The 15,649-nt window shown below is 43.3% G+C and overlaps 1 protein-coding gene across 1 annotated transcript in view; it reads left to right on the top strand.

Moving 5' to 3' along the window:
• Nucleotides 1–10,797: 10,797 nt before the first annotated feature.
• Nucleotides 10,798–15,649, top strand: part of SLC17A8 (solute carrier family 17 (vesicular glutamate transporter), member 8) — a 29,904-nt gene continuing 25,052 nt past the window's right edge. Inside the window, 1 exon segment of the mRNA XM_009882577.1 lies at nt 10,798–10,898. Coding sequence (XP_009880879.1) covers nt 10,798–10,898 — 101 coding nt within the window.

Genomic DNA, 15,649 nt, shown 5'->3' with positions numbered 1-15,649 from the left:
CTTGTCCTGTCACTGGCCACCACTGAAAAGAGCCTGGCTCCATCCTCTTGACACCTGCCCTTTAGATATTTATAAGCATTGATGAGATCCCCTCTCAGTCTTCTCCAGGCTAAACAGACCCAGATCTCTCAGCCTTTCCTCATAAGAGAGCTGCTCTATTCCCTTGATCATCTTTGTAGCCTCTGCTGGATTCTCTCCAGTAGTTCCCTGTTTGTCTTGAACGGTGGAGCCCAGAACTGGACATAGTACTCCAGATGTGGCCTCACCAGGGCAGAGCAGAGGTGGAGGACAACCTCCCTCAACCCGCTGACCACGCTCTTTTCCACCCCAGGAGCCCATTGGCCTTCTTGGCCACCAGGGCACACCACTGGCTCAGTATCAGCAGGACACTGATCTCATTAGGAGATCGTTGCTCTGCCCTGAGAGGCAGCAGAAGGCAACCTAACCTGAGGCTCTGCACCTCTGCCTGAGGGTCCAGCTCTGGCAAGCTGCCAGGCTGTGTGATGGAGGTGGCTGGTGATCGGGCACATGTGTCCTTTGCTACCTGTTCTACGGGCAGCGTGAGACTGAAGGAGACACATTAAAAGTGTCAAGTGGTGTCCCTCAGGGGTCAGTACTGGGCCCAGTCTTGTTCAACATATTCATCAATGATCTGGATGAAGGGATAGAGTGTACCATCAGCAAGGTTGCTGATGACACAAAACTGGGAGGGGTGGCTGACACGCAAGGGCAAGTGTAGGGTGCTGCATCTGGGGAGGAATAACCCCATGCACCAGTACAGGTTGGGGGCTGACCTCCTGGAGAGCAGCTCTGTGGAGAGGGACCTGGGAGTCCTGGTGGACAACAGGATGACCATGAGCCAGCAATGTGCCCTGGCGGCCAAGAAGGCGAATGGCATCCTGGGGTGCATCAAGAAGAGTGTGGCCAGCAGGTCGAGGGAGGTCATCCTCCCCCTCTACTCTGCCCTGGTGAGACCGCATCTGGAGTACTGTGTCCAGTTCTGGGCTCCCCAGTTCAAGAAGGACAGGGAACTGTCCTTTGCTGGAGAGGGTCCAGCAAAGGGCAACGAAGATGATTAGGTGATTGGAACATCTCTCCTATGGAGAAAGGCTTAGGGACTTGGGTCTCTTTAGTCTAGAGAAAAGAAGATTGAGGGGGGATCTTATTAATACTTACAAATACTTAACGGGAGGATGCCAGGGGGATGGGAGCAGTCTTTTTTCAGTGGCGCCCAGTGATAGGACGAGGGGTAATGGGCATAAACTTGAACATAGGAAGTTCCATCTTAACATGAGAAGGAACTTCTTTACTTTGAGGGTAGTGGAGCACTGGAACAGGCTGCCCAGAGAGGTGGTGGAGTCTCCCACTCTGGAGACATTCAAAACCCGCCTGGACGCTGTCCTGTGCAACCTGTTGTAGGTGACCCTGCTCTGGCAGGGGGGTTGGACTAGATGATCTCCAGAGGTCCCTTCCAACCCTAACCATTCTGTGATTCTGTGAAAACCAGCTGCAGGTTAAGCGATCCAGAGCATCACCAAATTCAGACCCTAGAGTGACACAGCAACCGTGCAGAGCAGAGAGGCAGCTTTCAGGGATCACCTAGAGCAGGTCAAACCAAACCAAAACAAAAACCAGACCACAACCCAGAGAGGAGAGTGGAAGCTGTCATCTGCCAAAATGACAGAATAGCCAGTGCCAGCCCCATAGCCATGGACCTGTTTTCTTTGAGATAGTGCCCACCACCCGCCCGCTCCTGACAACTGCTGCTGCCGACGGGCAGCTGCTTGGGCCCAGGTTTCATTTAGCCGTAACACGCTTATTGGAATGTTTAATTTCTGTGTGTTTATTTTCATTGGAAAAAGACTACTGTGTTAGACCGAATGATTGCAATTAGAAAGTTGAATGAATTACTCTTTTTTTTCATGTTTTGCTATAGCAGACATTTTCTGGGGAAAGGTAGGTAAAATATTTAATATATAAAACGATGTAGAGCTTAGATTCATAAAAAAGGAACTTTATTAAACCTGTGTGTTTTAAAACAAAATCATCTGAATTACTAGTATTAGTACTAGTAATTACAAGCGCTGTCCCGAACTGTGCATTACTGATCACCGTGTCCTGCAAGATGCTGCAGCTGATGAAATGCTTTCTTCTTCAGTTCTTTTTTATGCAGGTATTGTAAGGTAAGAGAAGGTTTTGCTTCTTCAGTGTTGCTCAGTTTATTAACCTTAAAAAATTAGTGTTTTTAAATGGAAATAGAATCGATAGCCTTCCCGCTCTTTAAAAAAAACCCGCAGCTGGTGCTAGGTGCTTAGCCAGTGATTTCAGCTAGCTTAGCAAGATCCTTAAAACTCCTGCAAAAATGTGTGGGTTTTGAATTTTCTAATTTATAGATTGTAAGAGATGACTTTATATTTAGGCACAAACATGGGCTGTCAGCACTTAAAATATTAATTTTAAACAGACTTATTTTGCTGAAACAAAAAGCTGACTTGCCATTTCAAGCTGTCTCTCTATGCCATAATCCATTTTTTTAATGAGAAGGGGCTACATAAAATTTATTCCTGAGCTTATTTTATTTTAATATAAATGATCTTTGCCTGCAGGTCAGCATAAACACAAGTCCTCCTTCCAAGGAAACTGTAGCAGATGTAGATTTTAAGCTCTGTTTTTAAGACCAGTGTGCCTGCTCCGTCATCCTTCTCCCTCATTCCCTCTCAGCCCTTTGCAGCTTTGACCTATTGCCCACTTTTAACCCTTGTTTGATGTGAGGGTGATTAAAATACTAAAGGAAAGGAATTCATATAAGTTTTATGGAAACTATTGGCTCATTAGAGGGACCAACTTTGCACTTCAAGGGAGGGAAAGGCGGTGGACTGAGGTTGCTCCTATTAGACACTAGAAAAGTAATATAAGGCAGAACTCCAGGAAGGCAGGTTTTATAAATTCTCATCTCCACATAGCAGCTGGTTTGGATATTTACTTACATATTGGACAGGTTTGGGTTTTGACAGTATTTAAAAGAATTATTTTCATTAACTTCGTTCATGATGTTTTCCTTAAAACAGTTCGGATCTGGGATTAAAGGGACACAACAAACTATATGGTATAATTTGGTGAATCAATCCAGTAAGAGACTGTATTCACGAGTCAGGTATTACCACAGATAGTTTTGAATAGCATGTTATGCACATACTGCCTGGCATAGACTATCTGTTACACATGGAAAGAAGACAGTACCAAAGACTATTCCCCTTTAAAATCTATTTTCTTAGTAAGGGCAAAAGGGCAAACAGAAAAACTGAAGGGATCAACCGAGTTCTTGAGTAACTTGTAACAAAAAGCTTTCTAAAAACATTGAAGCAGTTGCTTGCTGATAGTGACAGGCTTTACCAGGCTAATAGAGATCTTAACTTTCAAAACGGTCTGTAAAATGTAATAAAACTACCATAAGGTGTCACTATAACCCAAGCAACTTTCAAATAAATTGCAAACATTATAGAAATGTTCTTATCCAGCTACAAGACTTTCCTTATACTGCTTTGTGAAACTAAAAAAGGACCTATTTTTAAATAACAGAGAGTATTCCCATATGCACAGAAATAATCATATTCAATACACTGGTTTTATTTTGTCCTTTTTTTTTTTTTTTTTTCCCCCCCAGAAGATGTATTGTCACCCTTTCTTGGCATTTAGACCCATTCAATTTTGGGAGAGCAGTGAAGAGTGTTTGCAAAGTTAGCCACAAAAATATCAGATTTAGAAAACTGCATTTTACACAGTGGTTATTTGCTTTATATATGGAACTTTTTTTTTTACCTTAGAGAGGGCTACTATGGGAGAGGTTCATGCTTAACATATTTAATTGTATGAAACTGAAAATTAAAAAATGTTTTCTAGCACTAAATATATCTGTAGTAGTTAGTGCAATGATACAGAAGCTCTATCCTTTTGAGGGGAAACAGGTGTACTCTACATAATAGCTTTTCACACAGAAATGCTTTAAAAAGCCCTCCTGCTTACTGTGTAAGGTGTAATAAATAACCATTTAATTAGCAGTTTCCAGTAAGGAAAACTATAAATCAGAATTCCTATTTCCATTATTGATTTATTTGTTGTTAGTATCCCAGGATCACCTATTTTTATTTCTTGTCTAACTGTGATCAAATTTCTTTCCTATCAGCTACCTGATCAGGAAGCAGAACCTAGAAACTAAAGACGAATTTTTTAACCATTTGAAATTAAGGCCTGTTTTGCCACAGACACCAGGGAAACATACATATTATCTGAAACTTTTATTTGGGCTGACTCAACACAAAGCGTTTTGACACAGTGGGAAACAAAGCAGTTCTCACATACGGTAAAATAGAAGTCAGAATCCTGAAGTCTTTGAATCCATCTTGATTTATGGAGGAAAAGTGCAGATGTTTTAAAGCCACAGATTTCAAAACCTGAAGGACCATTTTGATCATTTAATCCAAACCCTTGTATAACATGAGATCCCAGGTTACCCTTTTTATCTTTGACATCAGATGCTGTGGATCTTGAAGGCTGGGTTCCTGTAGTACTCTTCTTTTGTGTAATGTAACAATGATTCTTGCAGATGCCAATAGAAAAAGGGTCTCTGGTACACCAGGCACTATACAAATACAAAGGAAGAAATAGTTTCACCCCAAAGTTTCACATCTCGTGATAAAATATGCTTGTCATTTGAGTGCACCTTTGCATGTGCAAAGCTCTGAGAGAAACTCCTTTGAGAAGGTAATATGGAAACTCACCTAGGAACCCTGATCTCACCCGTGGAATCCTGAACTCATACCCCGATGCTGATAATCCCATGTTTCCAGGGAGCACGTAGCAGATGTGTGCTCCAGCAAGCACACATGGTGGTGAGGTTTGTGATTTCAAAGGTGTTATTGCTTAGGTTAGCTTTTAATCTCTGCTTGATACTCAGTTCCATGATGAATGAAATTATCTTCACTCACGCTTATCTTTACATGGCCATTTCTGAGACATATCTAAATGTCCTTTTATTGTGTCTGGACACTTCTTTTCTTGTTTCTTTTATTTACTGTACCTACAGTTGTGATTTCTGCTGGAAATACAAGGAAAGATGAAAGAGACTCTCATATGAAAACCACAGTTGACACATTTTCTTTGGAAATAATTGGTTTCAGGAGAAAGCTAAGGCTGCTGCTGTCCCCTCCCCTGAAGAAGCTGACCATGGACAAGAATCACGTGAGCATTTTTGTTCCCTGAGTGCTGTGCCCCAGTGTCAGGAGAAGTGCAGTATTGCAACTCTTGTCTACTACTGGAGGATTTTTATTTGCCTTGTTTAACGTTCTGCTTCCTGAGGTGAGGTGATAATTTCTGCTTTGAGTGACTTTAACGCTCCCTGAAACATCAGAAAGGAAGAAGGTAAAATACACCCATTCAGAGAAGAACGCTCATGCTTTCTGAGCTATAATCTTGTGATTTCTTAGGACCCCAAATGTGGTTTTAGCTTTGTGCCCTGCTGATACAAAACATATGTGGTCATCCTGTCTCTTCCTCTGTGTCCTCCCTTAAGTTTTGAGCCAATTTCAATCCTCTCTGTAGGAGTAAAAATTTCTAGGATCCTCAGTTGCTACTTTGTATAAAAAATAAGCAGCAGGGTAGCACACGCTTGACAAGATACCAACAAATCTACCAGACAACTTTTACAAAGGTCTTGTCCATGGGAAAAGCATTGTCAAACTCACACTGCTGTAGACACCAAAGCCCACCAGTCATATGGCCTAGGTGCAGATGAAACCAGTATTTACCACTTCTGCTTCATTACTTTGCTCCATTTGGAAGAAAAAGTAGGTATTTAAAATTTCCAAAGAGATGTAATTCTGAAATTTTAAAATGTTTTAATTCAATTTCATTTTAAGACATCTTAAGTTAGGGAGGCAAGTCGCCCAGGATTTTCTAACACCTCTGAGCTGTTGGTAAGACCTAAAATATGAAGTCACCTGGGAAGCCCAGAGCCACAGATAAGTAACTCGCTTTACCAAAGGAAAGTTCCGCCAGAGGAATAACAGAGAGTAAACTGTGATCCAACAAGCAGCTACAAGCACCAGGGATGTGACCACATGGCCTTGAACTGAAAAGAAAACGATTAAAAATTAACAAGGTTATTCTAGTCTGACCTCGACCGCCCAGGCTGTGACAACGCTTTGCACTTGCGCGTGTCTCCACTGGAGGACCCCAGCAGCCTTTGGCGGCTGTTAAGGTTGACCACACTGCACGAAGTGAAGCATCTGAATAGTAATTCAGTAGAGACACCAAAAGGTTACATTGACTTTCCCAGGATGTTAGTGTCAGGGTGTGAATGATTATGATGATTAAATGTTTGTAAAGAGTTAAAAATTTTATATTTTGCAAACATTGGGTGAAGTGGTCGCTCGCAAAGCTGTATCGGGAATCCTAGTTAACAGATGCACGCTGTCTGAATGACGCCTGCACATGAAATGTGTACGCTATCCAGTCTGCACTGAAACCAGTAGAGAAATTCTCCCTTTAAATGTGGCAAAGACTTTACCCCAACCATTATTTTGAGGAATCAACAGCAGGAGTAGCATAAAGATGATTTTCCCAGGCTTTTCAAGAAAAGAAATAACTGTAACAAATCAGACAGCCTCTAGGTGTACCTTTACTTGCCCCTGTAGAAACTATTCTTCCAGGTGAGAGTTATGTTTATGGCTAGCTCTGAGATTTTCATGCTCAGTTTTCTTAAGGGGATGCCACAATCCCAAATCTAGCTCTATGTCTGCAAGGCACAGCTACTGTTAGAATGGCACATCTCCTATATGTGCGTTTGACCAGTTTCCAAGGTTTTTTACAACTCGTTTTATCCTTGAGTACCGGAGGTAATGATAGTATACGAGCCCACAGCAGTGGTTGTCTGCATGCTGGTTTTATGTCCACATTTGCTTTAAAATACTGTTTTAATACAGCCTTACTAGAGGTCTTTGGGGGTATGAGTCTGTAGTTTCAGTGGTAGCTACAAGTTGTATGAGCCAGGACTAGTTATAATTTTGCAAAATATTTCTTTGCAAGTGCAGGCCTAAATCATGCTGTGTCTTGGACCGAGATTCCAACTTGCAAGCAGCAGACTTGCAATGATATGACATAATACAATGTGTTTTAAGAAGGTCTGAAGCATCAGAAGGAGAATCACAATGGGGTAATTTAATTTCTGCAAAAGAAAATTAAGGCATAGGGTTAAAACAGGAAAGAAATTACTAGGAACAATGACAGCTGGGTCCATAAGGGCTATCATATTAGGTCTTGTAAAGGAAAAGAGATTTCCTCAGCTGGTGCTCCAGAATGCGTACTGGGATTAGTCGCGCAGGGATTGCCGTGGCCTCATCCATCACATCCTTGCTGGGAATTAGTTGGTCCCCCAACAAGAGCATGGCACTGCAAAGCTGCTGTGATGCTCTCTGCAGCAGCATTTTGGAGCCCGGACATTTTACTGCTCTGTGAACCCTGGGGAGGAGGAAGCGGAGAAGCAGCTCTGCCCTGTGGAGCAGCAGCATCCCTGCAGCAAAGTAAGAGTGAGGAAGACCCTCTGTTTAAGCCTTAGGGAAAGGGTCAGTGAATTTCAAAAGGGGCCATGGCTGCAGCAGTGCAGAACTGCAGGCAATGGGAGGATTGCAAAGCGTAAAGAGGAGGGAGAGGTGAAACCTGCTGCGAGAAATGTACAGTCCTGCGAGTGGTGAGGTGGGCAATAATGCTAATGAGAGCCCCTCCTGTGAGGGAAATGTACCCTGCCAGATGCCAGCCAGTACATACCTCTGAGGGAGCTGCTTGAAGCATTCCCAGGTGCAGGAAGGACAGACTTAAGACTTCCATGCTGAATGCAATGAGAGAATGTACCGATAAGTGAACAAAGCTCAACATTTTGAGTGTAGCTCCTTTCTTGTGTCTGCTCTGTGCTCTCTTTAACTGAAGCAGGACCAGAAATCCAGAAAGAAGAGCAAACTAAAAACCTCTGTTCCACAGTCACTGGGAGATAGAGGTTTTGAATACCACTTTCCAGTTTGAGCCCCAGTATTCCAAGGTGAATTCCTTGCACTGGAATTTGCACCGTTTCCGGTTTGCAGCCGGGTTCTTACATGGTTTCAGGTGTTCAGCTGCCTTACGAGCATTCAGGAAACTCCCTCAAATGCTGGCAAGTACATGTTTGTTTAAGCGGAAGACAATTTCATTATAAATTTCTACATGTATATATCCCTAAAAAGAAACATGCCTCTGATGTCTGGCAGTTAGCCTTGCTAGGGTTCGTTTTCTGCGTGAAAACTGGAGACCCAGTTTTAATGCATGTGTGCGATTGTGTTGGGCCTGTGCTCCTTTCCACAGTGGTGACCTTGCTGCTCTGGCTGTCAGCGTGCCCCGGTGGGCCAGGGTGCACTAGGGCCAGGGGTCTGGAGTGAGGAAACCTGGAGGAATTGCCTCCTCTTGGCCAGATGTGGAGATGGCCAGGCCCAAGCCTGAGCAGCATGAGGAGGAGGAGGTGCAGCTGGTCCCGGGGCAGTAAGACACGCTGCAGGGAGAGTCCACCGGGCAGCCCTTGAGCTGAGTGAGAGCAGTTGCTGTTCGACCCAACTAGACAGAAATACACCCAGGGAAGCCCTGCTATGGGTGTACGGGCAGGTAGCGCTGGGAGCTGGCTGGCGCCGTGGCCGTAGCTGCACTTACTGCTGTCTATGGGAGGACTGTCTGCTAGGACAAGTGTCTGAGTTACCTGGGCTGAGCCTGGAGTTTTCCAGCACTGCTCTATAGCATATGAATTATTCAAAGAGGAGAAAGAAACTGTAACCAGTTTGGTGACAAAAGAGGCTCCAGCCAAATAGCATATGAATTATTCAAAGAGGAGAAAGAAACTGTAACCAGTTCGGTGACAAAAGAGGCAAAGAAAGAGAAAAGGAGAAGCAAAACTTCCTCAGCTCCCAAGGACTGCCCTCTCCTCTCCTCTCCTCTCCTCTCCTCTCCTCTCCTCTCCTCTCCTCGTTTATACTAGGAATAAAAGATTCCAGTGCAGGATGCTTGCCTGCTTCACCTAACCACGAGGAAGTGATTTTTCCAATATTCCCTTCCTCGTAGTGGAGCTGGGACAATCCAGGCATATGGTATTTGTATTATGGAGACATCTAAAACCCAGAGAGGGGTGGCCCATGCAAGGAGCCAGGGGAGGAATGGAGGTGTTGACAGTCCTTGCCCTGCTTTGGCCCAGATTTCCATCCCACTCGATCCTACTGACTGTGTTCAAACACCCAAATGATGAGTCTGTAAGTGAAAACAACTCAGATCCAGTTTGTTTCTCTGGAGGAATCGCCTTCTTGCTTTCTCGTTCCTTCTCTCTCTCTCTCTGTAGAGTCTGGGCAGACCAAGCCCAGAAGAGAAGTTAGGGGGGGAAGCGCGGCCCCTGTGCCTGGAAGGACAACCGCGAGGGAGCGGAGCCACAGCAGCTGGCTCAGGGGCAGCCGGCGGCTGGTGGCAGAGCGGGAGCCGGGGTTGGTGGGCGGGTGGGCAGCTGCCTGCCCACCTGCCCCCCACGTGGCAATGAGCAGCTGGGGGTTTCCAGGGGAAACCAGTTCTTCTCCTGCTGGTGGCCTGACAAGGCACTGACAGGCTCTTAATTTAACTTTCCTTGGGAGAAAGAGGGGAACGTGGCAAACGCAAAGGTCTCAGTTTTTCTGACAACCTGAACGATTTTTTTTTCTTGTCACCTATAACCCAAACCCAATAACTGAGGCCTGGCCAAAAGCAGAATTTCTTCATTTGACTCCAGCCCATGTTCAGGCTTGACGAGCGTACTAGCCGGCTGCGTTTCCACAAGTGTTTTCACTAAATGCTTCCCGCCATGCTAGGAAAAGTGTGTTGTTGTCATGAAGTCACGCTGAGTTGGACTGGCTCACCTCTCTCAGCCACTTTGTGTTTCAAACATGCGATGCATTTAATTTAAAGCCGGTCTTTCATTGCTTAGCCAAACAGCATCGCACCAACGCACCTCTGTGTCTGTCTGCCCAAGGGCCCGGCAACATCAATAATAAATGACCAGGCTGGGGATGGTGGCTCCGGGTTCAACCCAGCAGGTGCACTGGGGGGTACAGAGCGAATGGGAACCATAGCTTGCAATAATCCCTTCCCTGCAGAAAGGACTCATAAATGTTTAATAAACTTCTTGCCCTTGCCATAGATGAGGTCTTATTAACGAACTGGAGTGGCTTGAGGACAGGTATTGTGTCCGTTACTATAGCACCACCTTCCACAGGATCTCAGCGTGAAAGAGGCAGAGGAGGGAGAGAGGGAGGGAGGGAGGGAGGCACTGAGGATGAGCCCCAGCGAGACAGCCTGAGGTTTGCCGGTGGAGCAGGCAGCAGCCTCCTGCCCAGCCAGGGACACCAGCCCTGGGCAGCACCTCCAGCGCTCCAGCTGCAGCCTCCGGACTTACTGTCCCCATACAGGTACCCGACCCTGCACGGATGCGTGGCAGAGCTGCTGCAAGTGCACTGCCGAATCCCTGAGCGCTTCCCAGGGGGTTTCACTCCAGAGTTCTTCCTGACTGACTTTCTGTCTCTGGAAGATTTGGTTTGATTTTTTTTATTATTTTTTTTTTCCCTTCCGTGCTCCTTTCTTGAGCAACTGGTTGTAATTGCAGAGGTCACCCGGGGGACTGGCGGATGCTCCCGAGTCTGGCATCAGGAAATATGACAGCAGAAGTGAATGCTTGTTAACATAAGGGATTTACTGAAGAAGAAAGACAAAATGCCTTTCAAAGGGTTCGGTTCACTGAAGGAAAGATTTTTTAACCCAGCAAAGGAAGAGGTGAAGAACACCGTTAGTGACTCGCTGGGGAATCTGAGAAGGTAAAATCCAACAGAAAATTCCCAGACAGGTCCATTGGTTCAATTTATTAAAGAGAAACGAAGCATAGAAAATTGTAGAAACATAAAAGAGAGTTTAGAGTTGCAAAATTAATATCTGAGTTCAGACAGTGAGAGACACCTTGCTGCAAGACCGAAGATGTAAAAGGAGCACTGTTATACAGTATACAGCTATAGATGATAGAATATGTCTATTAAACAAAAAAAAAAGGGTGAAAATAAGTTATAAAATAGTGTTCTAATATTACAAAGAGCATGAAAAAGTGTTTGAATTAAAAAACTTTTAAATAATTAAATGTGAATAATTCTGTGGTTTAGCTTGCATGAGAAAAACTGATGATTTAATGGGAGTTAACACTCCCAAATGATGCCACTCTTGAAATTAGACATGTTCCTAAATTACAGAGGCTTTTGTGAAAATCTTGTTCCAAATCAGTAAGAGAAAATGTATTATGGAGAGATGTGTATGTGTGCTTACTGAGACTAACAAATTAGGAAGAGAAACAGGAGAAGCAGCTGTTTGCTAGCAAAAAGAGGGAAAAAAATTGAAGATTTTTATCTTAATCTGACAGTTTATCAAGCAACAAACTGAAATTATTTTTTTCTTTGATAAATTAAAATATGACGTAACAAATGTCTGGTTTCATAAAGGGGAAGAGATTTCTTATTTAAATAGAAGATTATTTCTATTAGTAATGGCCACTCACAACATTCATCTGTGTAATCAATAGATGAGACCCAGAGGGTTTAGTGGCATTTCTTGCATGCTTGATATTAAGTGTTTCACATCTTTGTATGGATCAGGCCAACATTTTAACTGAATGTATTTTTAGTGAATGAATTGTATTTGCTTTCATGTCTGTCCCGTTACCTTCTTTTGGGAGTGCTATTTTGAGTCGAGACAAAGTTCTTGGCACATCTGAACATGTTTTTGATCACACATACTTTTGACTACGGCATGTATATGCAAGAAAATAAGCATGTATAATTCTAAAGAAGTTACTAATATGCACTGGTAGATTGCCAGTTACGCTATTTCTATATCATGGGAACACAGTATCTGTGTTCCACACAGTTTCAACTTAACTTTTCTTCAATTACCGCATTATAGATGAAGTCTTCCTTTTGGCTTTTTTTACTTTTAGGATACACTACAGTAATTCCAGGGATTCCGTTTTTCTTTTAAAACATCAAGTTAAGTCATTTATTCAATCGTAAATTGTCTTTGCTGGGGGCTCTGCTGGCCAATTTGACCCAATACGTGTAGGGTTTGTATTTAATGAGTATATGATGTGGCAGTACACTGGGTTTGCTATGTGGAAATGGTATGCAAACTTCAAATTATCCAGATTATTCTCCTCTTGTAGCCGTGTATCAGGGATGTTGTGCTGATTCTTACACAGTTGATAGAACTGGCATCCAACTTCAGCAACATGGCTACTGAATCAAACCAAACCAAACCTGAGTTGAGATGCAAGAAAGTTTGCTGAACTTAATTATTTTCTGTTTTAAAAATATGTATACCAGTACCTTCCTTAGATGTACTAGCAAGTGGAGGAAATAATCCAAACAATAAAAGTGTTTTTACTGTCAAATCTAAGTAAGAACTGTAAGAGCAGTCTCTTAGGAAACATGCAGTCATATTAGAAGGTGTCTGCAAGGAATGAAACTTGCATGTTTTTAACTTGAACTTCATTCTCTACAGCTTAGCCTACAAACAAGAGTGTACACTTCTATTTTTACATGATATATGTACATTATGTACCATATTTACATGTGTATGTACCAGCTGCAACCTCGACTTTGCTCTTCATCCAATCCAATTGGCTTTAATATGGTGTAAATCAGCAAAGAATTTGGTTTCTCTTCTCGCATTTGACAGGTGATTAATTATATTAATGCACATTCTTGATTAAGTCTCCAAGTGTGATTTCAGTGGCTGCTGTGTGTTGACGTGGGATCAAAACTAGCAAAGTGAGTAGAGAAATATTTTTTAGCTTTGGTAAATATGGTGAGTCTATGCCTTCCTACCACATTTCCTCTGTCTTGCAAACAACAGAGCAGACCCAGAAGCCAGTGTCCGGCAAGACTCGCTGCCAGATACCGGCTGCTCCATAGCAATTGTCCACAGACAAGTTCAAGCGCTAAAGCACAAACAGCATAAAGCAACTTACTGCCCCCTCACAGGCGTGTAGCAACCTCATATTATTTTGTGGGTGCTGCAACACAAGAGTCTGCCCACAGGAGGTTATTTTAGGGTAGCTGGATCCTGGAAGGGAGGCAAGGGGGACCGAACTGGTGAGACCCGAGAGGTGTCCTCTCTCTAGGCTGTTGCCAACAGTTGCATTTGTGATGTCTTAGAAGATGTTTTGGAAAATGTTTTAGATAACTTGTACAGAATATTTTTTAATGCAAAAGTGAGTTTTTTCTTGATTATTTAAATACAGTGGGGCAGCAAAAAAAATATTGGAGGATTCAAGGCTTGGGCAAATGGATATCAGAGCTGGGGCTCTGCAAGCCTTATAAATTTCCCAGAAAAGAAAGCTTTTCCTGCAGAGCTTCTTGGCATGCACAAACACTTTGGGCCTTCTGTGAACTTAGTGGAGTCAAAGAAAAATTCATGAACCAAAGTAAAGTCTCAGGCTTCATGAACTAAAGTAAAATCTCAGGGTCTGACTACTCTGAGGATTCCAGGAGTCTTGGACCAGCTAACAGCAATTGAGGGCTTACTGATGAAGTGGGAACTGACTAAGTGGGTTTACAGCTCAATAATGTCACTGTTAATGTGAAAGGTCGTATGGGCCATGTCACACAGCCGCTGTGTGTAGTCTGGGCCCCGATAGGTGTAGCTCTGGCTGCTGCAGATGTTCCTTGATCAATTAGACAGCCTAAACTGCCAAAAACTGCAGCTTGAAGCTGGGTGATACACCCTTGCATTGGACAGGGCTTGCCTGTGCTGGATCATAGCCTTACTCCTCTCAAATTTTTCCTTTGCACACAAGCACAGCGAGTTCAGCGCGCCGCTGCCCATGCAGCACTGCGAACACACTGCGGGGTGCCCAGACTAAACTGATTTGGGAGCCGTGCGAGGCCCCTCGTACAACAGCGCTAGTGCAAGGGCACGATACGCGCGTGCAGGGCTACGCTGCGGCACCCAAGGGGCGTCCCTCCAGGAGATTGAGGCTACGCTGAGGAGAAACTGCGAGCCTGCCCTGCAGCCTGGGAGTGCAGCACCTGTGCGATGCAGTCCCATGGTGCGTATGTTGGAGACGTGCCATGAGTTTCGTGCAAATACCATGCAGAAACCAGCCAGAAAGGTCCCACGCACTGAGCGAGTTAAGAGGGTTGCCCTGTCTGTACTGGGATTTTGCACCAATGCACCAATTGCAGGATTTGGTATGAAAAATGATCACCTGGGCAAATCCCTAGAGAGTAAATGAGACTGTATCTGCTCTTGGATAAATGATATTTTTCAATATGCATTTTTCAGTGCGTGGGTTTCTGAAGTTACGCTGGGATCATCAGTAATTTTTCCATGTGATGACTGACACTGGATTTGTAGATGTGAGGTTTGGACATTGTGTACGATTGTTCTGCAGCTCCCTGTGAAAGACTGTAATTTCTGGTAAAAGTCATTCTAGAATGTGTTCTAACACGTGGCAAGTATTAACATTTTCCCGTTATTGTAGGATTTATGCATTTTTAGTCAAATAAAATGAAATGGTACGATTTTAGTCCATCTACTTTATCATTTAAAGAAATAACTAATTCCTATGCTAAAATCCCATAAATACAGATTTCTGAACATATATGTTCTAGAGATTTTATTTATTGCTGATAGGAATTTTTGAAATTTCTTTAATTCTTCCAAAATTCTGTGTATGCCAAAGTCATTTAATAAAGAAGAGAAATTTTGCATACAATTATTATGACACTTGGGCACAGAACATGGACGCAGATATCTACAAATAGGTTAGCTCTTCTTACTTGCCAAGTGTTGCATGTTTGCTGAAAAAAGGAAACAGATCGATGTAAGGACTGAACTTTTCCTGTGCAGCTAAATGCTCTCCTGCTTTAGACAGATAATTAGAGGAGAGCCCTGGCTCTGAAGCAGTTTTCTTCTAATTGATCAGTGTACAACAAGTGAAAATTTTCAGTGGCACTACCAGAATATATGGATCAATTGGAAGACATATTTCTCATCTTTTCATGGAATTGCCATACCTTCATTATATACCTGTTCAATAAAATAAAGCCAAAAAGCTAGGTCAAACACTGGCTCTGTGAATGTCTGCACTGGTAATGCTTCATCCTGGCTCCACTTGGGCTACTATTACAAAATAGTTTTCTCCAAGGCCCCTATAAAGGGTTAACATTAAGCTTTTAGGGGTATGAAATATACTGTGTAGGTTTGGGGCCCTGGATCAGTCCTCAACTTGCTTTTATTAATGAGTAGTTGTATACAATAGCAAAACAATTAATTTCTCTGCAGAGGCGATGTTGGGCCACAGTGCTAGTCCCGGCTCACCACTTTTAACAGTGAATTTGGAGCAGAAGGATGTTTTCATGCCTATCTGAATTGACAGCCAGCTGAAAATGTCCAGATCGGAACAGATGTTTTGGTTTTGCATGATGTGTCTAATCTTTGCCAGCTGCCCAAATAATACACCAATTAAAGTCTAATGTCTCTCTTACAAATAGAGAGCTTGGTAAAGGTATAAAAATTTGAGAAA

Source organism: Charadrius vociferus, unplaced genomic scaffold, assembly GCF_000708025.1.
Source record: "Charadrius vociferus isolate BGI_N301 unplaced genomic scaffold, ASM70802v2 scaffold72, whole genome shotgun sequence".
Taxonomy (NCBI): domain Eukaryota; kingdom Metazoa; phylum Chordata; class Aves; order Charadriiformes; family Charadriidae; genus Charadrius; species Charadrius vociferus.
Note: the sequence above shows the minus strand (reverse complement) of the source record. Positions and strands in the feature narration are given on the sequence as shown.